Source organism: Aphelocoma coerulescens, chromosome 20 (assembly GCF_041296385.1).
Source record: "Aphelocoma coerulescens isolate FSJ_1873_10779 chromosome 20, UR_Acoe_1.0, whole genome shotgun sequence".
NCBI lineage: Eukaryota > Metazoa > Chordata > Aves > Passeriformes > Corvidae > Aphelocoma > Aphelocoma coerulescens.
Genome location: NC_091033.1, coordinates 15267965 through 15294743, shown reverse-complemented (window position 1 = coordinate 15294743; position 26779 = coordinate 15267965). Strand labels below are relative to the sequence as shown.

The window sequence follows — 26779 nt, the reverse complement described above, 5'->3', positions numbered from 1 at the left end:
GTACCTCCCACTGAAGGAGAGTTACCAGGTCCCAGCTCTTTCAGAAGCCATCCACCATATCTGAAGAAGTGGAGATCAAGGTCTGTCTAAACCTATGACTCAATATCATCATACCCTGCTCTTCAGGAAGGGGCAGTTTAACACAATTTACAACTAGAGGAGGGAAAATACCTTACATTTGACCATCGGTAAGTTTTCAGTCAGGCAAGAATTAAACAAGATCCAAATGACATTGACTTGATAAAGTGCCTGTTGGATGTTTTTAGAGAAACTTCTTCACCCTAAGTCAGTTGGGGTTACTCCTTTGCAGCCAGAGCAGAATTAATCATTTACACTTCTTGAAAGGTGTAGAAGTTGGTGAAAAATAGTGCCAGGCTCCTAAAACGCTGGCAGATGATCACTCCAAGCCAAACAAGCTGTGACAGGCTGCCAGGTGTCTCAGGTGTGGGACTGCACAGGGTGTTGTGCAAAAACTGATTGAGCTCTTGCACTCAGTGCTGCCAGTGCAGCAATGAAGAACAGCAACAAGACTTGAACATGATTAGTATTATCCAACTGCTTTGTTATAAATATATTATATACATTCAAACATCACATTAAAATATTATTCCATTACACCAGAAGAGATTAAGGCTTTATATTATTTACAGAAACAAGCAAGCACCTTAAAAAAAAAAAAAAAAAGAACAAAACACCAGTCATTGACATTTCCCTTCTAACATTATGAGTTTGATACCTTGAGCTCTTGAATACAGCTATTTGCAGTGTGCCCAATGCTAGAACTATTTCAAACATTTATTGTCAGGGTAGGAAACACTTAATAGAAGACTCAGCAGTGAGCACTCCACACGAACAGACACATGTGTTGTAGGGTGCCCTCCCTCTTCTCAGAGGCTCCTGAAGTTGAAGGCTTATGCAGAAACTGTTTGCTCAATTCCACGTGGAGAGTCGAAGAAATTTGTTTTAAGGGAAACTGAAGACACTTGAGGATTGGTGGCCCCCCGGAGGAGCAGGATTCTCAAAGTCTGTTCCACGTGACATCAATCAGGCCAAACATGATAGTGAAGACAGAGCTGTACGTTGATCAATCACTGAGTGCACTGAACAGTCATGATTTTATAGGCTTCCATTGCCCCCCACTGTTCTCATGCAGTGCCCTTGCACTCCAACACCAAGTGACAAACTTGTCACCGTTCTCCCTGTAGGTCTTAGGCAACAAGCTGTTTTGGAAGTGTTCAGTAATGTTGATACAACACACGTTTCCTACGCCCCCACGTCCCCCTGGCGTGCCTGTGCTGCCTCTGGCGTGCCCGGTACCTCACGGATACAGTGACGAAGCATGTTCTAAGGTGAAAGCAGACATGGCTAAACAAAAAGGTGCTCAGTGAGAGTAATCATCTTCATTTCAAGTATTGTTTTAAGAATTAGTTCTTTTCATTGTAGTCTGTGTTAACACTTTTTAGTTTGTGCTTTAGAGTCTGTTATTTCTTTGCAGGTCTTGAATTTGGCTGATGGCTTTTTTTTTTTTTAAAAAACAACATTGGCAACAAGTTATGGATTGCAGAAGGCTGGCAAAAGTTACTTGATTTTCTGAGCCCATTTCATGTCATCTGCTCTTGGCTTCTCCCCAGTAAGTCCTTGGATGATGTTCTCCAAACATCTCCAAAATCTTATCTTCTCTAACGGATAATTCAGCCAACCTAAGGGATTGCAAAGGAAAAAGAGGATTAGCTTGTGACAGTGTCCAAAGTTCAACCTTTTTTTAATGAGAAAAAAAACCAACCAGCCCAATACTGCTAATAATGGTCAGGCTTAAACTTTCAGGACATAGTAGGACTGAAAGAATAGCTCTTTGGGAGGCAAGATTTTTGCCACCATCTGTCAAGTCAGGCTTCTTAACTGTACCATGTTTCTACATGACATTCTGCTAATGAGAATTAGATTTATTTCTTGGCAGAGGTTTCAAAACCCACATGAACTGTTTGTGGAAGCCAATGACAGAATGAAGAACCAGAGTGGTTTATTTCCAGCTGTCTAATTAACTTGATAACTTATTTAGGATCGTGCAACACTGGTGACTGAGCATTTCCACCTGGACAGATATAATAGGAAGCTAACGTTTTCTGCAAACCTGTCCACTCCTCTGAGTCAGAATGAGTGGATGCTGAAAATCCAGAAGCCTGGCTTTAGAACTGAGCATTCCAGACCAGCTGCAGACATTCTGCTCTTCTGAAGGAAGAGCAGCTTTAATGAACAAACCCCATTAGTGGCCTGAGCTCACCAAGACCCCACACAATTAGATCTCAGCACCACTGACTGCCCTCAGGCTCCAAGTTCCCTGCAGCTGACCACAAACCTTCCCTGCCACTTTTGATGCAAAAACCCAGCTGCAGTTTTCCCAAGAGCTTGTGCAGCCAGAGCACAGTTAACTGCACGACTCTGCAGGTGTCTCTCAGCTGTCCTGGGCAGCGTGGCCCTGCAGGGTGGCAGTACCTGTGGTGATGCAGAAGTAGGTCTCGTGTGGGGACACGTGGTGGATCCTGTGGTGCTTCCGGGGCAGGATGATGTGCCAGTCCTGGAGGAATACGACCCAGCGTGGAAGGCCAAAGTACGTGTGGGACCACTTGTGGATCTGGTTCGTCATGGTAATGAAGATGATGAGGGCAAAGACGTAACACTCCCAGGGACAGGTCTCACACAGCGCCTCTGCAAAACACCACAGGCAGCTGAGAACACCAGTTACAGAACAGCACATTTCTACCAGGACAACGTCCTGCCCAGCCAGAGCTGCCTCCTGCTGCAGGAACTGACAAAGGCCTCACCAAAGCTGCTTTGGCAGAAGTGTCACAGGAGCCAGCGAGCCATAAGCAATTCCCAAATGTAACAAGACAGGCTGGGAAGTGCCAGAGTCTGTCAACACACCATAAACAGGAAGTCAAGCTGAGTTTACCATCTATAAAATTAATTTGATCCTTTAATTCTTGACTTTTAGTTTGTATACAAATACATAAAGTATTTGTGCACAGAGATGAAGCACTGTTTTGTGTTACACACTTTGGAACAATGAGTTTCCCTAGATGTTCACAGCTTGGTCCCTCTTACAAAGAGTATTTAGCATAACTTCTAATCTTCCTTGCACAACTCTCCAGCCCCAGATTCTCTGCTAAGCTAGAGAACCTCACTGTGCCACCTTCTGCCACCACACTTGAAACGAAAGTTTCTCTCGCTCCTTCCAGGAACACCATGCTTCCAACAGCTATTCCTTGTCATATCACATCCATGGATTTCTCCAAACTTCACACAGACAAATGTTCATTTCAATAGGAACAAGAACACTACACCACAGCAGTCAGAAGTAACAGCTTACCTGGGGAAAAAGAAACAAATTTGTATGCCATGTTTGCCAAGGGGACCAGTGTCATGAAGCAGTTGTCTCCATTGGTCTCTATGAAGTCATGCCTGGTGATTGCTGTGGGGTCAATATGATGCTCCCTAAAAGGTCTGATGAAAGCCTGGGAAAAGAATTGGATAAACACAATAGCGCACTCAATAATGGTCTTGGAAAGAAAAATATTACAAAAAAGTAACCCAAACAAACCCCCAAAACCCTCTCATAAATTCAAATCTGATGACTGAGTTGAAGAGAATTCCATAGTACAAAGCATGTAAGCAGGATTCAAACTTTTGTCATGACAACACTTCAGATCATTTGATTTACATTTGCAAAACAATTCAGTTCCCACACCCAAATCCAGGGTTTTTTTGCTTTTCATTTTTATTTTTCTTAATTTTCACCTAGAATCTTTAGTATGTAATCTTAAAAACAAAGCATCAGCACCTAAATTTCACAGGCAAAACAAGCCTGTGAAATTCACTTGCTAAGCAGAATCAACCAAGGGAAAAAAAAAACCACTAAAAAAATTAGAATTCAGCCTACCATATTTATGGGCGACAGATGCCAGCACTAACACACTAAATGCAAATTAAGTGACTGGACAAAGCAGTGGAAGACAAACAGACTATAGAGAAGTCACCTCTATGAGCAGAAATCACATCTGAACACACAGAGCAATTGTTTTATTGTGTGGGACAGTCAAACCACTGATTTGCCCTTAACACTTCCAGCATGTCCAGCCTGTGCAAAGGTGTCCTGAGCAGTCTCAACTCATGGTTATTTAGTGCAGAGTCTCTGGCAGAGATTTAAAAAAACTATTTAATCTGTGCTCCAGAGAAACAGGGATTGAAAAGACTATGAAGTCTATTGGAGGTGAACAAAAATTAGCCAAACCAAACAGTTTTAATTCTGCTGTTGTAGTTCATGTAACTCTGGATAATAACAAGGAACAGCCCACAATTTTTTTTTTTTTTAAATAATGATCTTTCTAATATTGCACTGTGAGGAGTAATTAATGGTAGCTATTAAGAAATTTAATTAAGAAAACAGATTGTTGCTTACTACAGAAGCCAGTGAACCTTCCACTAAGCAACTGGCATTTGTAGCTGCAGGTGTATAATACATCTCAAATTAAATCTTCAGTCACCACCATTCTAATATTACTGTGTTCCAACAGGGGCCCATAGAAGAGGGAACTGGGAAGATTCTTCCTGGAGCATCCTCCTGTTTAGTTTTTAGGAGTTCAGCTGCAGGGACAACGCTCCAAATCTGTGTTCCTGACCTTTTAAACATCCACAATGCCCAGCCAGGTTCCAACACTTGTGGTGTCACAGGCCATTCCCACAGAGCTGGGAAGGTCTGCAAACTGCCAGCTCTGCCAGCCTCAAGCCAGGAGACCAAATGGAGCAGTGCCACCTCGCAGTGTCCCCCAGGCCAGGCACAAAGAGGCCCTGCCCCAGCAGTGCCTGGGGCCGCTCCCTGGGCTGGGGGTGGAGCTGCTCACGCTGGCAGGGCTGAGCACAGAGCCCAGCTCAGCCGGGAGCACTGGCAGTGCTGCAGAAAGGGACTTCAGAACTTTTTCAAGCTGAAGAATGACAATCCCAAACCTTTCCAACGATGGGTAGCTCCACAGATCCCCAGGTATCTGCTCCCCAGTGGAACAGTCCTGAGAGGAAGTCGGCTGTAATAACTCCTGCAACTTGAATGAGAGAGAGAGAGTCAGACAAAGACAGCATTTTTACTGACTCAGTCACATCTTATACTTGTTTTACAAGTTTACTTGTTTATCTGTCTCTAACTTAGATACTTACAACCACATGAGATCTACCCAGTCTGAATACACATATGGTCAGGCAGTTAGCAAAAAGAGGTTAGCAAGACACCATTTGGACAGTAATAATCTTCATTAAATCTATATTTGTGTTTAGCCCATCTCCTACAGAACAGGAATACCTCCTCTAGTGGGTATGTTTTGCTCACCTGACCCCTCACCTCTGCAGTCCTTCCCCTCACCTTTCATTTTCAAAAAGGGAGAAGAAATAAAAAAGCTCTTTTCATATTATAAATCACCCCCCACCATTGAATCCATTATCCAGTTGGCCCAAACTCTTAAATGCAGCAGGAGACACTTCATTCTTTATGTACCCCCTTATTATACTGAAGACAGCTTATTTTATAAGCAGTAAATCCTGTACATTTGTTTTTGTTCCAGACCACACATGCAGGCTACAGCAAGACCGGGTGGGACACAATAGTGTTTAGATCTGCTCCTAGCAGCTGAAAGGGCAAGCAGCCTGGGTTCAGGGGAAGATATCCAAACAACACTTCTCTTTGCAACAACTCAAATGCCATTCTCGCTGAGGTAATGCCCCCATTAGACCGCCTCGCCTCCAGCTGCTGCATCATCCGAGTGAAATAACTGCAGGAACAGCAACACAAATTGAGGCAAAATACTGACAGTTCAATAGATGTTCCTCCTGTTGTTTTGAAGTCAGCTGGTAAAGGCAAGAATGGAGGGTGCCTGAAGCAGTGCATTATACTCAAGCAATTGGGAAAAAAATCTAACTACCAGCAATCTTGTTCCAGCTGTACGGCAGCAGGGTGTGCTCACTCCTCTGCAGTTGTGGAGGATGAGTTGCAATAAAGAGCAAGAGCTGTGCTGAGGTTACACATGACCAGCACAGTAACACTTGGGGGGTGTGTGTGCCCTGTCCCCGGGCTCAGAGGGCACAGCCCAGTGATGAACTGAGCTCAGCACCCTCACACACAGTAAAGCACTGGCTTTACTGAAAATGGCAAGACCAAGGCACAGGAGTTCAGCTGATGCTCAAAGGTGGTAAAAAATCTTGATGCTCTGTCATCGAGGCTGCGAGGGTGAGAGATCAACAGCCCTGAGCATGAGTTAAGTGTCAACCACACAGTCAGAAAAAGCAAGATAACCCCAGCTGAGGTATAGAACTGCAAACGGTGGATTCAACACTCAGCAGAAGGCAGCTCGGTGCAGCATTAGGGAAGTCCTGACCCACATACATTAGCTTTCCTCCAGCTCACTGAGAGAGGGGTGGAGGATTGGCCCATCCAGAGGTTACTCCCGAGGAGAAGGAGCTGCTTGGAGCATGCAGGAGGAGGGCAGAGGGCAACGAGCTGTAGGACTTGCTCAGAACAGTGGGATTCTTTGGTTTGCAAGCAGACTGCAGAATAAGGAGGAAGGAAGGCAGCCCAGCACACAGAGAGCCCAAAGGTGCACAAATGCACTCCAACCAGTATCCAAGTGAACACTCGACTGCCACACACATTTCCTCGAACTGCTGCTCTGTCTCATTTCCCCACACTCGTGATCCTCTGCGTGGGCACCTCCCAGGCATAGTGGGGCCCTTGAACACCAGGTGCCTCTCCCCAGAGCCTGGACATGCCAGAGTGGGACATGGGGCTGGACAAGCAACTGCCCCAAAGACACCATGGACACAGGGCAGCTCTGTCCCGCTTGTGTCCTGCTCAGAAACCAGGGAATGTGTAGGGTTTGTGACCCTGGAAAGGCTCCACTCCACCTCTTCACTGCTTCAGAGTCAAACTGAGAGATAACCTGTAACCTCTGCTCTTGTGGGTGACTCTCAAACCACTTCCCGTGGCCAGGCTGCTCCCGGGGCCTGTGGAAGGAGGAGGCCCCATAAGAGCTTCGAGAGAGAAAACTGCTGTGCATATTTACAATTAAAAGTTGTACTTCACCAAAATTTTACGAGCCGAGCTTAAGCTTGGCTTTGCATAGATAGAATGATCAAATTGTAACCTGGAAGTCTTACATCAAAGTATACAAAGTTTCATATTTACTGTAAAAATTCAGTTAGAGCCTGGAAAGGACAAAACCAAGACAAGATGTTATTAAAGAACTTGATGCTATTGTGTAACATCACTGAGAAGTAGTCATGTTTAATCAGCGACTGTATTAACTGGTTGAACAGCACTAAAGGGTCGGCGTGGCTAATTCCACACAGAAAAAAATCTTGTCTAAATATCGACATGCCAAAGCACCCGTTTGTCACTTCTATGCTTATGAAAATAAAATGCCTTAGTCACCTGCAGTCCCCACATAGTGACTCTCAGTACAGAGAAGGCAGGGGTTTGATACTATGGCAAGTTACGAGGCTAAAGTAATAATCCCTGAACATTTCAACAAGTGTAACAGCTTGGAAGCAAAACAAAAGAGTTCATAATTTTGGCTAATAAAACTGAGAACTTTCAGTCAGAACTCGACCTCAGAGTGCACACGAGAGGATCTGGGACAGCAAATGTATTCCTGTGTATAGCAGTTATACCACGCTGTAACCAGGGTTTCCAACAAGTCCTGTCTGCAGTGTCCGCACTCCAGGGACAGGAAAAGCCTGGGCTCTGTCACAGGAGCTCCCCTGGCAAGCTTGGCACATCACTCACGGAGCAGACATCTCTCCTTGGGGCTACTCCCTGCTCGGGAACGCCTTGTGACCAATGTCCTGCCTCCAGCGATGCCTCCGGAGCACGGGCACACCTCGCCCCGCACCTCTCACCGGCACACCCAAAACAGCCTCGGGGAACAGCCACCGCAGCTTGGACACTGCAGTGAAAGGCGATCCCCAAAGAATCGGGGTCCTGTCTCCCCCAGGGCTGAACAGCAGCAGATCTTAAAGCAAATACTCATCTACAAAAGCACAGCTTGGCTCAGAACCACCACCTGATAAACTAAATCCTCCGGCCAAACTCCCCTGTGACTTTAAGAGAGCCCCTGACAACTGGGCAGGCACACAGAGCTGTCTTTGTCCCCTGTGCACACCCGTGGGGACACAGATGGGGCCGTGCCACCAGCGTCCCTGCAGTGCCAGGGCAGGAGCCCCGGCAGACCCTGCCCAACAACAGCTGCCAGCACGCCCAGGAGCCCATCCCCAATCCGAGTGACAAGAAGAACAGATAATGGTGTCAGCACCGCCTGCCGAGTGCCAACCAGCACTAGTAGCAGGTCACTCCACTTCCAAGAGCAACACCCTCCTCCTCCTCCTCCTCGTGCCGGGGCTCCATGGGAAAACACCGCAGTTCTGCCCACGGGATCCACAGCAGACACCGCACAAACCCTGCTACTGCAACACAAAGGTATCTGTGAAACGGTTACAGAATCAAAGCTCGTCTACCCCGCAACTGGCAGAGTTTCCCTCTTTAAGAGATGTTGCACTGGAGATGGAAACACAAAGTTACCCGCAGCTACCAAGTGACCGATGGTAACTTCATGTAGGGTAAGACAGGGTGACAAAGAATCAAATTATTTGGACCAGCACTGAAGTAAAGGATCATTTTCCTTTGCTAACTGAGGTTTCTGGTGTAATTTCAAGAGCCTTTAAAAACAAAATTTCAAGTGGAAACTCATTTTAATGCACATAGTAAATCCAAGATGAAGTGACATCCTTGGAGCTGTGAGGCAGCAGGATGTGGATGCCTGACCCACATGCCCAGCACTCACTTCAGTCAGCACTGACGTCTCCGGAGTGTTTTTTCTCCAACGTGTGCCACAGCTTTCGTGTGTTACACACTCATTGTCTGGCTCTGCAATGCAGCTCACCAAGGGCAGCCCTGCAGAGCTGCTGGAGCTTGAAACAAAGAGGTTCTGGGCCTTGATGAGATCCAGTTTCTATTTTGAAACTGCACTAAGTGATTTCTTCCTGTGTGCTCTCTCTGTCTAACCCACAACCTCGGCAATAATGAAACATGTACTTCAGATGGGTTAAAAAAATCAGTTGCCCATCTTTTAAGAGAGCAGTAATTAATTGTAACTTGTATCATGTCACAAGATGTTCCTAAAGATATCTGCCCTATGTGGGGCAGTTCTTACGAATATAAACATGTTACAACACAAAGTTAACTCTTCTTTTTTTGTAAGACTGCAATGAACAGTCCCTGTCACAAACAAATGTGGCTGCAGATAAAAGCCAAATGTCTGAAACAAGTCAACCAACTTGGAAAAATGGGGTTTAAAACCCTAGACAAAAATAGAAAGAAGGAGAGGAAAATGAAAACCAAGATTCATGCTGTAACTTGCCAAACTTTTTATCTAGATGCTACTAATATATGGACTATATACTCCACTCATGTATATTGGATAATATGCTGGACACCACAAGCTCACCTGAAGGTATAAGGGCTTTCAAGCCTGATACTACATGTTTTGGTGAGGCTTCTCTCCTTACCACACAATAATCCCCTTTGCCAGCCTTGTCCCTGGCGCTACCAACCTTCAATTACCGTGGCAGAGGCTGCTCTGGTTCTGTGGCACTGCTGGGATTGTGTCCTGCTGCAGTGGGAAAAGTGGGGGCGTTCAGGCTCCCTCACACCCCCATTCCCAGCCAGGGCTGCCTGAGTTTACTGGGTGCTTGTGTGCATGCAAATAAAACACCAAACTCAAATGTGCGCTACTCTCAGCTTGCAGAAAGAGGAACAGTTCCATGGCTGCCCAGCAGCTGAGGATATCCAGAACAGGGCATGAGTGGAGTTAGCACAAACCACAACAGAAATCCATCCTCTGCCCGCTCTTCTTTTTTGGTGTTTTTTTTTTTGTTTGTTTGTTTGTTTGTTTTTTTTTTTTTTTTTTTGTCAGTGAGGAGGGGAAGGAAATTGTCTCATCTCTGCTAAACCGGCCTGGAAGACGAGAGAGTCCCGTGGCTCTTCCTGTCCAGCAAGCTCATCCTCAGTCAGCAGGACACAGCCCAGTGCAAGAGCCACTGAGCCAAGGCCACGGAGGTGTCCCCTCAGTGCTGCGCTCCCTTGCAGACAGTGAGTGACTCAGCACGGCCACGGCACCTGCCTCCCACACCCCCACAGCACACAGGGAGGGACGTGCTGCCTGACTGCCAGCCACAGGAGCAGATCTTTTCTGTCCCAAGAATCTCCAGGTTAAGGTATTTACAGTATTGCTCATGTTACAATTCCATGTGCCCTTAAAGGCACAAAGAAAGAAGCTATGACACGGCTTTTAATTGCAGACACAGGGTTTAGGCTCAGTGACATGATGCAGAATGTTCAAACCACTTCATTTCCTAAAAGAAAATATGCATTTATGTAAGAGTACACAGGAGTCCTGATCCACTGAACAGATCTGTGCAGCAGAACAGATCCAGCCCACTGGATCAGTGACCCCTTTCAGATTCCCAAAGACCTGGCAGGAACTTGATCGAGAGCTCCGTCTTCATTAGCAGAATGTTTATTTTGTGACTTCAGCTCGAAGATCAATATTCCAAGCCAAGCCTGAGGGAAGCTGTGAATGGAACACACCTCACCCTGCAGGTGACTCAGGATTCCCAACTGTGCCCGTGGAGCTGCTCACGTATTTAGGGATCAGGACTTTTATGGATATGACTTTCACAATATGCAATAAAACCTAATAATCACTGTTAATTAGATATCATTCACGCTTCACCTGGAGAAATAATGTATTGAAGGCAGCAAAACAAGATAGATAGCCTGAAGCACTTACTACTTTATGGCACTCATTTTTGTACACACTATCAGTTATTTCCACACCACTTTATTTACACAGAATCCAGATTCTGCTATTTTAATCATTCACTACTACTTAAATAATACTATCAGTGAATTGGCAGCTTTATCAGTTAAACTGGTAACCAGGATATCAGAGAACTCAAGCTTTTATCAATATTAACTTTGAGATGAAAGCCAGCTGCAAACAGATTGCACCACAGGTTAACCATCATTGCCGATTCTCTTGTCTGGCTCTGCCCTCATTCCTATGGAGCAGTTCCCATGCCATGTTCTTCTCCATTCCTCCCAACACCTCCACCTAATCAGATGAGAGCAGGCAAGACTGAATTAGGCCAAGAGAGCTGGTGTGACTCACAGTGGAGGACACTGCTCCCCCTCAGCCCCAACACAGCCAATAACCTCTACACAGACATCAGGAATTACCACATACCAGATTTGGCAGAAATTCAGAGCTTCTATCATGTACCACTGCTTGAACCTGGTGCAGTGCTTTGGGTGGGTTTTGTTTGTTTGTTTGAACTCATTAGCAATGCACAGCACTGATTATGAACAAGTACCATTCTCTTCTAAAACAGACACCTCACACAGTTTATAGGGAAGCTATTTTTTTCTAAAGCACAGGAGCTGAACATTCTACCAGAATCCTTCACTGGGTCTTCCTCCCCTCCACAGAAGAGGTGGAATCAGCTTTTCTTATATTCCTGGAAAAAGTCATCATTCAGGATAAAGGCCAAACATCACATCCTGACATGAAAGCACAATTCTCCAAAATTCTCGTGTTCAGTCTGCAGTCCCCAGAAATGAAGCCAGTTTGATGCCTGAAGTGCCTTTTATAACATTTCTCTTGAGCTTTTGCATTCTGAAAAGTTCTTGTGAATATTTTTGTCGATCAATGTATTTTGTTTCCAACTCTGACCATTCTGACAGCTCTTCTCCTTCTCAATAGTCCTTACACTTGCAGCGACTACCCAAGAACACCAAACTTACCCAGCTACATCAAAACTTCCCCTCTGAGATACTGAGAAGCCACTGAAATGTAAAGACGAAGCAATAACACATTTTGCAGATGGTCTCAGTTTCAGAGGCTCACACACAAATGTCCCTCTCCCTTTCCAATAGCAAGTCAAGCCTTAAGGATCCCACATTTGCTTCCCACACCACAACAGTCTTCCCTTGAGCAGGGCAGCAAACAGTTCCTACTTACATATCCCAACGAGAACTGAGGGTGTGTGTTCCAGTCGCAAGTAGAAGAGGAGATTGTAAAAATTGAAACAGATCAGAGAGAAGCATAAGATGACAGAGATCCATTCTTGTAGTCTTTTTCCTGTTGGTAAAAAAAGGAAAAAAGCATGTTTTACTTTTATCTGAGAGGACATTTTGAAGCCTAAAATAACAGAGACAGACCATTCTACAGCCTGGATGACTTGCTCCATTTGTCTGACAGGGAACTGAAACAGAAACTTATTTATCCATGGGAGGCGCACACATTTTGTTTAATGACATTCCTCTTCCCCAAGCCACTACTAACCTCTTCCCTCTGCCCTTGTCCAAATAATGGGGCCAAATCAGGCATCATCTCACACTGTCCTAGTTTCCCTCTCCCTGAGATTGCTGGCATAAAGTTCCTCCACATCACATCTTTTCTCAATTTGCATTCATCCAATATTCAGTGTTACTGGAAGGGCTGAATCTGGGAACAAATTTCTGGCCTTGAACGTGATTTACATCACCTTGTGATCCGTAATATTTACAAGCTCTGAGATTTTAAATAAAGCTGTTGTACTAACAGGAAAAGCACCATTCTCACCATTCTGTATTTTGGTGGCCCTGGAATGGCTTATCTAACGTCACAAGCATTCCCCTGAAGCTTCTCCCTGAACTGTTGTCTTGTCTGCGCCTTCCATCTCCCAGGCAAAGGCTGGGAACTCTCAGCCCCTCTGAGATGACAAGGGACAAAACAAGAAAAGAGAAAGAACTGGCATAAATTCTCTCCTGCACCTTGCTGTACCACTTTGTACCTCTATAAAAAAATCATTTACTGCCTATAAAAAGGGAACAGGCACATCAGAGTACAGTAACACTTTGAGTGTCACATTAGCAGCAGAAAGCTGCTCCCTGTTCTTCACTGCTGGATCCCCACAAGGCACCAAGGCAGAGTGCAGGGAACACTCAGGGTGAGACCTGCATGGATTAGGGCACAGAACAGACCTTTAATACCCAAAGCCAAGAAGATCTGAGCTGCCACTGTGGCCAGAAGGGCCAGGGCTGCAGGCAGCTCTTAATGCCCTCTGGAGCTGCCAGGTCAGTCCCTGCCTGTGTGAGGGGTCAGCCAGCACAGCCTCCTCTTGCCCAGGGCTCCCTGGAGCAGCTACCCCGCAGCCCCTTCCCCACTCCCTCTGGCAAAGCAGAGCACAAGGAGGGCTCAGGGAGGACTCCAGTGAGGTGCATGTGCTCTCCCAGGAGCAGAGGCACACTCAGGCCTGTAGGACAAGAGCTTCTGTCCTACTCCTCCTCTCTGCTGACCTAATGCCTGATCAAATTTCTCCTCCTAAATGCTAAATCAAGTCCTCCTTCTCAACTGTACCATGCAATTAGCAGGGAAAGTAGGAACATAAATGGAGGATCAGTCTTATCTCCAATGTGCCTACAAGGCAATATTTGGAAGTATGAACAAAGACTTTGACAGGTCAATTTTAGAAGTTCTAGAAGGGCCATGGGTATATAAATTAACATCCTCTGCAGTACCAGAGGAGAGAATAATAAAATTAAATTAAGACACAAGAACAGCCATATTTGACAGCAGCATCAGGTCACAATGTGGGTGATTCTATAAAGAGATCCCTGGAGTAATGAAAATAAGAGTTAATTAACACTCATTTCCTGCATAAGAAAAGCACACCCTGATTAGAGGAGCTAAGTGGGTAGATCCTCATGGAACAATTAGCTTACTGCTGGAAAGGAGGCTGGCAAGTCCCCCGAGTTCAGTGTGTGCAAACACCTCTGTACTCTGAACACAGGGATCCAGGATGGCTGTCAAGATATCCAGGTTCAAATACGCAGCCTCAGGTCTGCACTGGGAAGGCAAATCAGTCAAGGAACTGAGTCAGCACTGATAACTTATGTTTAAAGGGCACTCAAATCCCAAAGTGTGTCCTGTGTGAAGGAATGAAGTGCCAAAGCCACAAAGTATGTGCTTAAAGAAATCAGGGGAGTATTCCAGTCATGTTCACTCCGCACAATTCAATGTAATCCCCGTTCTTATGAATTCAGAATTTGAACATGATATGCTACCACCACAATACATATTCTGGCATTGCTTATGTAAATTATTTATGGAATGCCAGAAGAAACCTGGAAATCTAATACACCCTCAGCTCTCTGACATATCACTGTACATATGTACAGCCAGCGAGAAGGACAGCAAGCTCTTTGGGGAGGAAAATCTTTTCCTTATGAGCCAGAGCAGTGGTAAAGTCAGTGACCACTTTTATGTGTAGCACAGGCATCAGTCCTGGATGGACCACAGCAACTGAAAGGTGTCACACAGGACCTTCTCAAAGGCAAGCAGGAGGTAAGCAAAAGAAACTGAAATGGGCAGACTTGCCCCTGTCACAAAAACCAACAAAGGCCTTGGATTTCCTATCATCACATGGCTCTGTGCGAGTAAGAACACCCACTTGTGCAGGAATTGCCTTGGATGAGCAAGCTGGGCTCAGCTGATCTGCTGGAAACCACAAGATGCTGAAAACACATCTTCCCTTCCCTAATTCTTCACCAGAGAATGGATTCACTAGGAATAGCAGGAATACCCAGCACTGCTCACACCATGAACTAAAAACAAATCATGTTTTTTTTTACAAGGAGTTTGCAATTATTTCCACAGCATAGTCAAACAGTCACTTACTGAGCACTCCAATGAAAAACTGAAGCTTGTTTGACAAGTTCCAAGCTTCAGGAAGAGCGAAACAGGAATTCAAGCATCCCTCTGCCCCTTTCTGAGGTGCCAGGCCTGGAGATCTCAGGGCAGCCCACTGAACAGATGCTCTGAAGGCAAAGCTTCTGTTGTTACCTCGTGTTGCGACCACATCTGCCCACCTGCGTCTAGAGCGAAAGGTTCGCTTTATGCCTGTCGGCTTTGGAGAGCAGAACGTCCATTCTGGGCAGTTTCTGGCTGGAAACGCTCCCGCCCGCAGCCCGGCCCGTGCCGCAGCCCGCTCGGAGCCCCGCGCTGCCCCCGCCGGGCCGAGGCACGGCAGCCCCGGGCCCTGCCCGCTCTTCCGGGGGAACGGAGCCGCGCGGGAGCGGCCGGGGCCCGGAGCGGCGGGGGAGCCGGGCCGGGGGAACCGGGCCCGACGGGAACCGGGCACAGGAGAACCGGGCCCGGGGAGAACCGGGCTCGAGGGGAACGGGTCCTGCGGGAGCCACCCCGAGCACCCGGCCCGAGGGCCCCGCCCGTCCGCGCCGCCTCACCTGGCGAGTAGAGCTCGGCCAGCTCGCGGGCCCCGGCGTGCTGAGCGCCCCAGCGCCGCCCGCCGCCCTCGGGCTCCTCCGCGGCCTCGTCCCGCGGCGCCGCCGGCCCCGGGCCGCTCTCGGCCATGGCGTGGCCGCTCTCGGCCGCCGCCCGGCCGGGGATGGGCGCGCAGAAGCCGCGGGCGCGCCCGGCAGCGACGGGAACGGGCCGCGCTGCGGCGGGGGGCGGGCGAGCCGGGCCCCGCCCCCGCCGCCTCCCGCCAATCGCCGGCGCCGCCGCGCGCCCGCCGGGCCAATGGGCAGCGCCGGCCGGCGCGCAGCAGCCAATGGCGAGGCGGCACGGCCGGCGGCGCAGCGCGGGGCGGGGCCGGGCGGCGGCCGGGTCGGGCGCGGGACCGGGGCGGGGCCGGGGAGGGACCGGGGCGGGGCCGGGGAGGGACCGGGCAGGGCGGGGCCGGGGCGGGGCGGGGTGGGGCGGCGGGCGCCGTCCGGTACGGTCCAGGACGGGGGCGGAAGCGCGGCCGGGGCGGGGCCGGGCGGTCCCGGGCGTTCCCGTTTGCACCGCCCCCTCCGCCCCGTGCCTCGCGCGCCCTCTGCCGGCGCGGGACGCTGTTCCCGCGGTACCGCCCGCGCGTGCCCGCCACCCGCCGCAACGGCGACAGGGAAGCCACCGTCGGTGCCTTCGGTGCCCCCGCCGCGCCCCTGACCAGCTGCGGGGAAAGGCACGCGCCGTGCGCTCGGCTCGGGAGAGGTTAAATTATAACAGTTCGCTGCTCACACAGACGTTGTTAACCGGCGGTGCCGGGACACTCCCGGTGGGTCTGAGACAGGCGGCCACACGTGCCCGTTACGAACGTGTAAGTTAGAGGAAGATGTAACTGGTTCTGGTTGAAGCACGCTCCCGGGAGCGGTTCCCAAGTGTGTGCTGGTGATCCCGGTTTGTCAAGGCCAGAGGGCGGTCGGGAGGAAGAAACACCGGCAAATTGCTACCAAAGTTTGGCTTGGCATGGGCTATCAAGCTTCCTTGGAAAACGGCTTAGGATCGGCGGGACCAAAGCCGCACCTATCCGTACAACGGCACGGCCCCGGCCCTCCCGGTGCGGCCCTCCCGGTGCGGCCCTCCCGGTGCGGTCCTCCCGGTGCGGCCCCCCCGGTGCGGCCCTCCCGGTGCGGCCCCCCCGGTGCGGCCCCCCCGGTGCGGCCCTCCCGGTGCGGCCCTCCCGGCGCGGCCCCGGTAACGCCCGGCCCACGGCAAGGCACAGCCCGCCCGCTAGGTGGCGCTCCAAGCCCGCTGCCGGACGGGGCGCGGGGCGGGGATCGGGATCGGGGTCGGGATCGGGATCGGGGTCGGGATCGGGATCGGGATCTGGCCCAGGGCGGGGCTCGGGGGTCTCCTTGCCGGGGCAGCCTCGCCCGGTCCCCGAGCCCTCGACACGGCCCTGCTGCACCTCAGCCCCGCCGGGACTGGATGGACCCGGACGGGACACGGGGAAACCTCCCCCGGCTGAGGATCCCGTTTGCCCGGAGCCCTCCCCGAACAGCGACTCTTGGCGCCTTCCACACTGCACTCCTCCCCTGACCCCGCACCGGAGCGGCGGGAGCTGACATTGGTTCTACTGGTGCACCTGGCGCTGTCCCGGCTCCGGTCGCATCCCCCCGGCTGAGCGCAGCCCCCGCGGGCGCTCGGCCCCGTGCCTGCCCACTCCCCGCTGCCGCTCCGTCCGCCCGAGCCCCGAGGCATGGGGGGAGCAGGAACTGGCTGAGGTTCCTCGCTGGACTCTCTCTGGCATGGGAAAATGTCAGTGGGTGGCAGAGCTGGAGCAGCCAGCTCCCGTCCAAAGCCGTAAATGCAAAGGTGGGGAGATGACAGGGACCGAGGAGCGCGGCGTGTGGGGGACAGAACAAACACCCTGGTTGCCCCCACCTGGCAGCCCGTCCATTCAGCCAGCTGCCAGGTGACACAGACCAGCCCCAGCGTGGTTCCGAGTGCCAGGACTCGCAAACAACAAGTCCAAACCGATTCCCTGGCAGCCCAGCTTTCCCTGTGGTGCTGAACACAGGATGAGAGCAGATGAAAAACAAGTATTTGTATAGTCTAGAGCACAGACTTTTAATGCTTTTAATAAAGAAAAAATCTTCTAATTCTTCACCTAAGCCCATTCTCCTGCTACCCCCCTCTCAGACTTCCCTTGTTTTATGTTCCCCCGGCCATACACCCCGTGGAGTTCAAGCTACCTGTCCCACAGCCTCAGGACCTCAGAACAGTTCTCCTCTTTTAGAAATTTCCTAAATGATCTACCAGGTGCTGTTACTAGGAACTTCTGACACTTTGCAGGGTACCCTGGAAAAGTAGAAATCTTTTTCCTTGGGTGGATCTTTTGAAAGCTTGGATACACTAGAGATCACTAATACATGATCTGTAACAAATTCATCAAAGCAGGAGGCTGCAATTACCCAGGAAATGTCAGGCAACTACAGAGAACTTCTGGAAAGTTAGCGGACAGCAACTTCTCTGCCATTTTTATTGGAGCACAAGGAAATGGGCTACTCGTAAAACACAAAGTCACTTCTCACTGTCCCTGTTCAGACTGACAGCCCACATCCTTCCAGACAGACAGCTCCAGCAGGGACTTTCTCTGCCATGCAGGATGGAGATTGTGGCTTATGCTTTGTCACTGCTCCCTTCCATGGGCCTTTGTGTGCTCTGACTCTTCCTCCTTCCTTTGTTTCTCAGAGCCCCAGAGTGCGTGCTCCGACCTCAAATTTGCTCTGGAAAATTTTCCGTCTGGCCAGGGAAGGTATTTCACTGATGTTGTCCCACCAGTGTCAATCTCCAGGTGTCGTCTCCGCGCACCCGGTAGGGCAAAGAGTAACGTGGAGATAAAGGGGGATTGAGCAACGCAGGGCTGCAAAGGCCAAGCCTGCTGGGTCAGAGGTGAGCAGAAAATCAGCAGAAGACCAACAAAAACCATGTCACAGCCCATCACCATGTCACACGGGAACAGGGTGAGGGAGCGCTCGGGGGGGGAGGACTCTGGTCTGTAACAAAAGAAGCGAAAGAGGCCAGGAGACACAGCGTGCGACCGCCCGGGGAGCTCCCTGCCCCTGGGACTGCCAGCACGGCATCCAGCTGCGGGGGCAGGAGGGGGAAAGCATGTGGCAATCACTTTTTGTGTTAAAATGAAGCAAAGTCTCGAGCCTGGCCTAAGAGTTGGGGCAGACAGAAGGAGAGCCAGCCTCTCTGTGAGTTGAGACATTGCCCGTCTGACATTTCGTAAGTGCTGTTTTTACAGCAGAGAACAGCAAGTGGAGAGCAATAGTTTCAAACCTGTGCTCTGCCAGGTACAGCTCGTGAGTTGTTGTTGACATATGGTGTGCGGCTGAATAAAGACAGACCTGGGGCTAGGGAGAAGGGAAAAAAAGTGCTCAACACGCTCAGAAATAAATTTCAATGTTACTTCTCTATTTTATAGCCTTTATTGCAACATTGCTCTGCTTAAGTCAGTCTTTTAGGCAAGGTCCCCTCCTACCCCCCAGAGACCTTCCCACACCAGCTCTGTGCTCTTTCCCAGCCTGCTTGCTTGCAGGGACACTGTTCTGGGATCCCTCACGTTCTCCTCTAGCTCACCTCCAGCACACTGCCCACAGCACCTCAGGCACTGCTGCAGCTGCCAGCTGCTGGCATCACCTTCCTACCCCGCTGCCCCTGCTCTGCCCCTCTGCCCCTCAGCTCTGGAGGGTGGGTGAGCAGCTCCAGTGTGATGCAGCTCTGATCTTACTGACCTGCTAACAGTTATTGCCAGGGAAATAATAAATGGGACAAAACTGCTGCAAGAATCATCAGAAATGTCAGCCAGCCTCTTTCTAGGGTATGACCTTCAGTCCAGAGGCCTTCTGATAAACACTTCATTGTTTGAGCCATCACCACTAAACTAACAGCATCTCCCCAAAGCTGGTGTCATTCCAGAGACAACTGCTGTAGACCTGGAGCACATGAACTGGAAAGCTTGTAAGAAATCCTGGAAAAGAAGACAATTTCCAGGAAGAAAATTCCTCTGCAATGCTTTACTGTAGGTCTGAGCCCAGAGCTGCAAAGCTGTGGCTCCAAAGTGCAAAGAGAGAGCAGAGTTTAATTCATGACAGAGATGAACAGTGAGGATGAGGTTCTTCCCTCCACCTTTCCACAACGCTGGTCTCCTCCTGTTCCCCTCCCCGTGTCTCTATTGTTTTACACATGAATGTAGAGGAATCTGGATGCTATTGCATCAGATTTTTTTTTTTCCAAAATGTTATGTTCTTACTAAGTAATTTGGGACTTTTGCTGTCTCCTCCCTCAGCTGCATAGTTCTGAAAAAAAGAAATCATGCTTCACTAGAAGCAAGGTGCTTTTCACAGAAGCGCTGCTTTTCTAACGAATATTGCTCTGTTGGGAGACAAGCTGAAGAAGGGCTGCTGCCAGTGCCTGCATCCCTTTACCAGGAATGTCTGCATCTCCCTGCCTGCAACATCTCTGAGGAGCTTTTCCAGGACAATTACTAGCAGCCTCTTCACATCTGGCAAGGCCAAGCCAGGCACTCTCAGGGACAGAGCTCTGTGTACCCAGACCTCGGCTCAATCCTGTGATGTGAGCCTCATTCTGCACCTGTTCCCATTTCAAAACCCCCACTTCTGGCCATGCATTTGTTGTGACAAGTGCAGAAATAACTTAAAAGAGACCAGAGTTAGCTCAAAACCTGCTTGCTGAATGCTGGGGTTTTGGATAAGTGGTTAGTCCCGCCAACAAGGTTCCCATGAGAAGCTGAGAATGGATGTTGGCTCTATGAGAGTGGATGTTGGGATTTGAGGTGAGCTGGAGGAAGTTGAAAGAGATCCAGGTAGAGCAGGGAGGTGAGGGGGAGAAGGGAAGGAGGGGACAAGCTGGGCATCCAACCTGAATTACCACCCCAGCTGACGTGATCGGGGTGACTGCGGGATTACTCAGCACTGGCCGGGAGAGCAGGTGTGGGCCACGCCAGCCCTGATAGAATCTGTTTCACATGACAGTTGCACAGACATTTTATTTTGTTAGGGAAGATTAACCCCAGGCAGGAATACAACTTTCTGCTGCAGAGCAGCAGAGAATAGGGCAGAAATTTGAAGAGGTCAAACTTAGATCTCCAAAAACATCTTGAAAATCTGTTCAGGAATTTTACCAGGCAGCTTTAGCATTTGACTTTAGCTGAGGAGCACGGCAAGATGGAGACCTGTCACGGTAATGCCAAGGCAGACCAGCCGTGCCTGTAGCAGGTCACCACGCAGGAGACCTCCTGCCTCTGGGGCCCTGAGATGGTTCAGGGTAGGAAACACAGACGGATTTTTAAGAGTTCAGTTGGAAGGGCCAGTTAGGGCAGCCGCTGGATGTATTCTGCCAGATCAGAATGCAGGATAAAGGCACAGAATGAGGGAGTAAACAGCCAGAAGAACAAGCCCTGGCTCACTGCAACTTGCCAGTATTTGCACCCAATACAGATGTTTGTATTTATGAAGGTATGGGCTCCAACTACAATCTCCAGACCCACCTCTCTGGCCAGGCCCAGCTCCAATTTAATCTCTAGTGCATTCACCAAAGATTAACTTGGTAGATAAAGATGGAACTAGAAATATTTGAAGCCTGAAAACCTGTTAGGGAGCTTTTGTTATGGAAACAAACAAAAAAATCCTATTAAAATGTGAAAAGAAAGATAAAACAGAAAAAAAGAAAAAAAGAAAAAGTCTGACGATCCACTGACTGATTCTTGAATTCTTCCTCTTTTCCGAGTTCTGAGGTTTGAACATTAAGAACAGTTGACTGTTTGAATCATATAATGCAATACCTGTTCCTCTGGCTTAACGTTACAATATTTCCCACACCGCAGGATTGCTTCACATTATTCTAAGAGGCAGTGTCATTTTCCCTGCAGTGCTAGGTCTTCTTTACTGAGGGAGGACACTCCTACTTCCTTTAATTATATGTTTTGTTTTAAATTAATGTCCTTTATTCTGGGGATGAATCATCAGCTTGTAGACAGGTAAATGTGGGAGTAAGAGAGTGAAAATATAAGTTTGATTCCCAAGGTGGGTGTCTTTAATTAAAACGGACATCAGGATTCAGTCTGCCATCCCAAACTTACCCCGCAAATCTAAAAAGCTTTTGGATTCCATGTTCCGATGCACAAATCTCACTCTCCTCTGACCCCGTTCCGTACGCTCGGTCCCCTTCGGCTCCAGCCCCGATTCCCTGTCCCGTGTGTGCCCTGACAGTTGCCCCATATCATGCAAAGCAAATATGCCAAGACAAACTTTAAGGCCCCCGTCGGTGCTTGAAGCGCTGGGGAGGGAGCGCTGGTTTTGCGGGGCTCTGGCTGCTCGCAGCGGCCAGGGGGAAGCTGGGGCAGTGCCGTGCCCTGCTCCAACTCCTCCTTGCTTGGAGCTGGACTCGCCACTGGAAAGTGGCTCTAGGCACGTCCCTGTGGACACTTCTGCTTGCCAGTGGGATTCACCAAAGCAACCACGGGATGGAGAGTAACGGGAATCCGTCTTTGGTGCGCAGATTTCCCCCTGCTTTGCCAAAAGAACTTTGAAAAAATCTCTCCTGCCTTGATTTCCGCAAGGATGAAACGGGACCCAGGGCGATCTGTGCGCAGCCCCGTGCGGCGCTGCCAGCCGCGGGCACTGCCTCCCTCTCCGGTGCCAAAGCAGAGCCCAGGCGGGCACGGGGCAGCAGCAGCAGCGCCCCAGCACACGCGTGTCCCCGAAGCCCCGGGGCCGAGCGCTGCCCGCTGCCGTCCTGGCCGGCCGTGGCCGCGGCCAGCCCCGACCTCCCGCACCTGCGGGCCCGCAGCCCGGCCGCTCCCTCCGTCCCTGCCCGGGTTTGTTGTGGGCGGCCCGGCGGGCACCGCACCGCACCGCACCGGCGCACCCGCCCCGGGAGCCTCCTCCGGGGCCGGGACCAGCAGTTGCCGAGCGTGCGGAGTGGCAGGCGGCCAGGCGGTGACGCGCCTGTTGCTATGGGATCCACCGCCCCTATAAATAACTGAGGAAAGGAACTTTCCTAAGTCAGAGACTTTAGGACACGGGACCCAGAACCAGATGGTCCGGAGGAGACGCGCCAGCCCCCGCCGCAGCTGCCGGAGCGGTGAAGCCCCGCCGCGCCGCAGGGACTGATCCAGCCCGGGTGGGCAGCGCCGCGGGGCCGTGCCCAGGCCAGAGACTGCGGCAGGGTCTGGAGCCCCCCACCCCGACGGCGGCAGCTTGACCCTCTGCCGGGGGGGCCCCCCTGCGTCGTTTCCTCCTCCCCGCATCCCCCTTTGCTTTCATGCAACGCCTGGTGGCCTGGGACGCAGCATGCCTCCCCATCCAGCCGCCCGCCTTTAAATCCATGGAAGTGGCTAATTTCTATTACGAGGCGGACTGTCTGGCTGCTCTCAACAAGCTGCACCCGCGGGCGGCCGGGGGCCGCTCCATGACCGAGCTCACCGTCGGGGACCACGAGCGAGCCATCGACTTCAGCCCGTACCTGGAGCCTTTGGCATCGCAGCCGCCGCCTCCCGCGGCAGCAGCAGGGGGCAACTTTGAGCCTCCGTGCAGCAGCGGCGCCGGCCAAGATTTCCTTTCCGATCTCTTCGCCGAGGACTATAAAGGCAGCGGCAGCAGCAAGAAGCCCGACTACACCTACATCAGCCTCGCCCGGCACAGCCACCCCTGCGCCAGCCAGAGCCACAAGCCGGGGGGTCTGCCGGGCTGCTTCCCGCCCCAGATCGTGGAAACCAAAGTGGAGCCGGTCTTCGAGACCCTGGACTCTTGCAAAGGGCCCCGTAAGGAAGAAGGGGGCGCGGGGCCGGGACCGGGGGGCATGTCCTCGCCCTACGGCAGCACCGTGCGCTCCTACCTGGGTTACCAGTCGGTGCCGAGCGGCAGCAGCGGGAACCTGTCCACCTCATCCTCCTCCAGCCCCCCCGGCACCCCCAACCCCTCTGAGTCCTCCAAGTCTGCCGCCGCCGGCGGGGGCTACTCCACCGCTCCGGCGGGCAAGAACAAGCCCAAGAAGTGCGTGGACAAGCACAGCGACGAGTACAAGCTCCGCCGGGAGAGGAACAACATCGCGGTGCGCAAGAGCCGCGACAAAGCCAAAATGCGCAACCTGGAGACGCAGCATAAAGTCTTGGAACTGACGGCCGAGAACGAGCGGCTGCAGAAGAAGGTGGAGCAGCTCTCCCGGGAGCTGAGCACCCTCAGGAACTTGTTCAAACAGCTGCCCGAGCCCCTGCTCGCCTCCTCGCCGCGCTGCTGACCCCCGGCCGGGCGGCGGGGCGAGCGGAGCCGCCGGCTCCCGGCCCCGCTCCGCGCTCCTGGGGCCGGGGCGAGGGGGGCAAGAGCCCGTAGAGGGCGGGCGGGTTTGGTTTCAATTTGTGTTGTTGTTGTTTTTGTTGGATTTTTTTTTTCCTTGTCTTTATCGACATGATGGCGGAAGGCTCCGCCGCCGCGCGGGGGTCTGAGCGGGGCCGGGGGCTGCAGCGGGGCGGGCGGCGCGGAAGGGGCGCGGAGGGACCCCGGCCCCGGCCCGGGCGGGCTCTGCTGGGCGCTGGGTTATTTAAAAGAGCGAGAGGAGAGCAAGGGCAAAGTGATGCAATCCTTTAAGCATGGCTGGGAATGCTGTGTACATGATGCAATCTCGTGTAACTGTCAGTCATGGATTGAGTAATCTGTTAAAGATGTTCCTACAGTTTTTTTATTATAAAGAATAATCTATTTCTATAAGAAAATACATATGTATATTTTGGGATCTATGCATTCTTGCTACATTTGAAGCATTAATGAACAATTTTAATAAACTTTATGACTAGGTTAAAAAAAAGTAGCTTGTTTTATTTTGAAGGCATGTTTAAAGTTAGATTAAACACAGGGTTGAAATTCCAGCTGATTCTGGCTCAATGCTGTGATCAGGGATAGGGATTTTTGTTGGTCTTTTAGCTTTCTCTGACTCAGAGAAAGGGAAAAAAAAACCCAAAACCAAACCCAAACCCCAAAACCCCCAAGAGAAACTCAGCAAAGAGCAGAGCTAGAAGCCTTAGCCAGTTCTTGTTGCCTCATTTTATTTCCTCTAATCACCTGCTTTAGCTGCTGCTTGGGTGTTGTTTGGGGAGGAGGTGTTTGTGTTGGGGTTTTTTCTGCACTTCATGCTGTTTTGAACGCGTAGAGCAAGATGTGCTATCCAAACCATGACCAATGCTTGGCAAATAATGCCAAGTCTGAAGTGGGAGGGAAGAAGAAAAAGTAAGGGAGGAAGCCTAAAATGAGGTTTTGTTTGTTTTTTTTTTTTTTTTTTTTTTTTCTTTACAGAGTTTCTATTCTCTAGGATTCAGCATTTCTTATGTTTGTAGTTTACAGGAATAAACATGAGAAAGTTGCATTTCTGTTGGATGTCGGTAATTTCAGGCATTGCTCGGGAAGCTCCCATGAGACCCAACCAGGTGAGAGGCTCATGAACCACCCCCTCCCCTTTGCTCCGGAGACATTTTTCTAAAAACTGCAGATAGAATTCTCTGATGAGAGGTGTTTGTTGGGGGCAAGCAACAGATGAGGGGGGGTGGCAGAGGAGGAGGAGGTTTGTAGCAGGCCAGAACTTTGTTTTGGGGAGATCCAAGGCTCTGCCCACTGCTGGGACAGGCCAGCCTTGCTGGAGCTCCCGGCTGTGTTACTCCCTGCTGCGCCGAGGTCTGTAAGGAATGAACAGTCTCAGGCTGGTTACGTGGAGGGAGTTGGGCAAAAGATCAGGTCTTAGTCAGCATTTTCCATTTTCCTGCTAGGCCAAATTTAAGCATGAAGTTTTTAGATCCAGATTCTCAGTGCCCCGGGAAAGAAACTCCTTTACTGCCTGTGCTCTGATAATTGAGCACAAAAGGGGGTTTCAGTATAGAGAGAGTGGCCTTGAATTTGTTCCTATACATTCCACACAAACAGCTGTGGGCTGCAGGACAAATCTGAAGTTTGTTGCTTATTTCTAGTGCCTCTTTAAGCAAAACATGTTTTCTACTGAAAGAGCTGTTCTGCTGTTTTTGAGTGTTACGATCGAGCCTCCTGCGGGTCCATCAGCTGGAGCCCTCCCTGACATTCCCTGCACATTCCCTGCTCTTCCCAGAGCTGTGCAGTAGCGAGCAGGGCAGGGTTAGCCCTGATACAGATTTCCCCCTTTGCTTTTTCATATGTACAGTGCAGTTCAGTTGTTTTTACGAGCCCCTAAAATAGATTTCTTGGGTGAGCTAGCTCCTGCACTAGCATGACTCAAGTTCTTGCAGGCAGGATAGACGTTAGATCTTGTCTTGGCTGTCCCTCGTGACGATGATTACTCCAGCCTCCTGTGGCTGTTTATTCTACTATTTGTATCATTACGAAACTTATCCACATCATTAGATCCTAGTTTTTTGTTGTGCTGGAGGCCACACAATGTCACCCAAACTCACAAGCAGTGCTCCCAGTCAGCGCCGAGCGCTGCCGAGGGTGGAATTGCTGGAGGACCGGAGACGTCCTCAGATATATTTTTTGTTTCTTTCCAAATAACAAAGCTTCCAACAAGAGTTCAGTTTGTGGGAGCTGGAAGGCAGGGTAGATTGAAAGATAAGATGTACTGGAGGTATTTATATCTGTTTAAATAATAGTCCAGTTTTGGAGATAGAGCTCTACGAGGCATGAAGGAGCTAATCCCCATCCTCAAACCCTGCCTGCCCCAGTGCGGGAGAGCCAGGGAGGCATTGCTGCAATTTAAAGAATGATGTTTAAATTACTGCTGTATTCCAAGGTATCTGACAGAATTCTAGTTCAGGAGAAACCTTGTGCAGCAATGATTTTTTGTACAGATGGGAAAATTGAGGCCATAAATGCACCAATTTTATGCCAACCTCAGAAGGAATCCGTGAAAGACTTGGAAAGAGAATTCCCCAATCCTTCATTCTTAATCTTGTATTACCCTCATAATTTACATTGTAAAAGCTTTGTAGTGCCATTAAATGCATGCAGGTTATGAAATACTCTGCCTTCTAAAACAGCATATGAAAAAGCCCCTGTAATTAAAACATTTCCTAGAAAATAATAGTCTGGAAAAAGTAGTCTGTAAATGTATCTGAGAAAATTCCAAGCACTAAAGTAGACAAAAGATTCCAAATACCTTTTCTAATTGCAGTGGGAGGATTGGAAAATCCCTGTCCAAACAGTATCTCAGCTCCAAATATTGATTTAGTTTCCCATGACAAATAAGATTCTGCTGGCTGAGGACAGGACTTGGAATGTCTCAACTGGCCTCAGACAAGGCTTCCCGAGCTTCTCTTCCTGAAGCTACTCAGGACAACTCATGGTAGGCAAACCATGCGGAGAGCTCTAGGCACCAGA

General features: G+C 50.2%; 2 protein-coding genes across 2 annotated transcripts; one reads left to right on the top strand and one right to left on the bottom strand.

Moving 5' to 3' along the window:
* Nucleotides 1-526: 526 nt before the first annotated feature.
* PEDS1 (plasmanylethanolamine desaturase 1) lies at nucleotides 527-15597 on the bottom strand. The gene is made up of 6 exons (XM_069033779.1): nucleotides 15380-15597; nucleotides 12114-12233; nucleotides 5002-5093; nucleotides 3368-3512; nucleotides 2494-2706; nucleotides 527-1700 (listed from the first exon to the last, which is right to left on the bottom strand). The coding sequence occupies exons 1-6, from the start codon at nucleotides 15504-15506 to the stop codon at nucleotides 1579-1581; spliced, it is 819 nt and encodes a 272-aa protein (XP_068889880.1). The 5' UTR covers nucleotides 15507-15597; the 3' UTR covers nucleotides 527-1578.
* A 6846-nt stretch (nucleotides 15598-22443) lies between these two features.
* CEBPB (CCAAT enhancer binding protein beta) lies at nucleotides 22444-24788 on the top strand. Its single transcript, XM_069034099.1, has one exon. The coding sequence runs from the start codon at nucleotides 22713-22715 to the stop codon at nucleotides 23685-23687; it is 975 nt and encodes a 324-aa protein (XP_068890200.1). The 5' UTR covers nucleotides 22444-22712; the 3' UTR covers nucleotides 23688-24788.
* The last annotated feature ends 1991 nt before the right edge of the window (nucleotides 24789-26779 follow it).

Excerpts from the sequence above, each read along its gene's own strand:
- CEBPB (XM_069034099.1), top strand. The coding sequence starts at position 22,713 with ATGCAACGCCTGGTGGCCTGGGACGCAGCATGCCTCCCCATCCAGCCG.
- PEDS1 (XM_069033779.1), bottom strand. The coding sequence starts at position 15,506 with ATGGCCGAGAGCGGCCCGGGGCCGGCGGCGCCGCGGGACGAGGCCGCG. Across the intron at positions 5,094-12,113 it reads CTCAGTTCTCGTTGGGATAT|TTGCAGGAGTTATTACAGCC; the intron begins GTAAGTAGGAAC and ends CTCTCATTCAAG. Across the intron at positions 2,707-3,367 it reads ATTTGTTTCTTTTTCCCCAG|AGGCGCTGTGTGAGACCTGT; the intron begins GTAAGCTGTTAC and ends GGTGTTTTGCAG.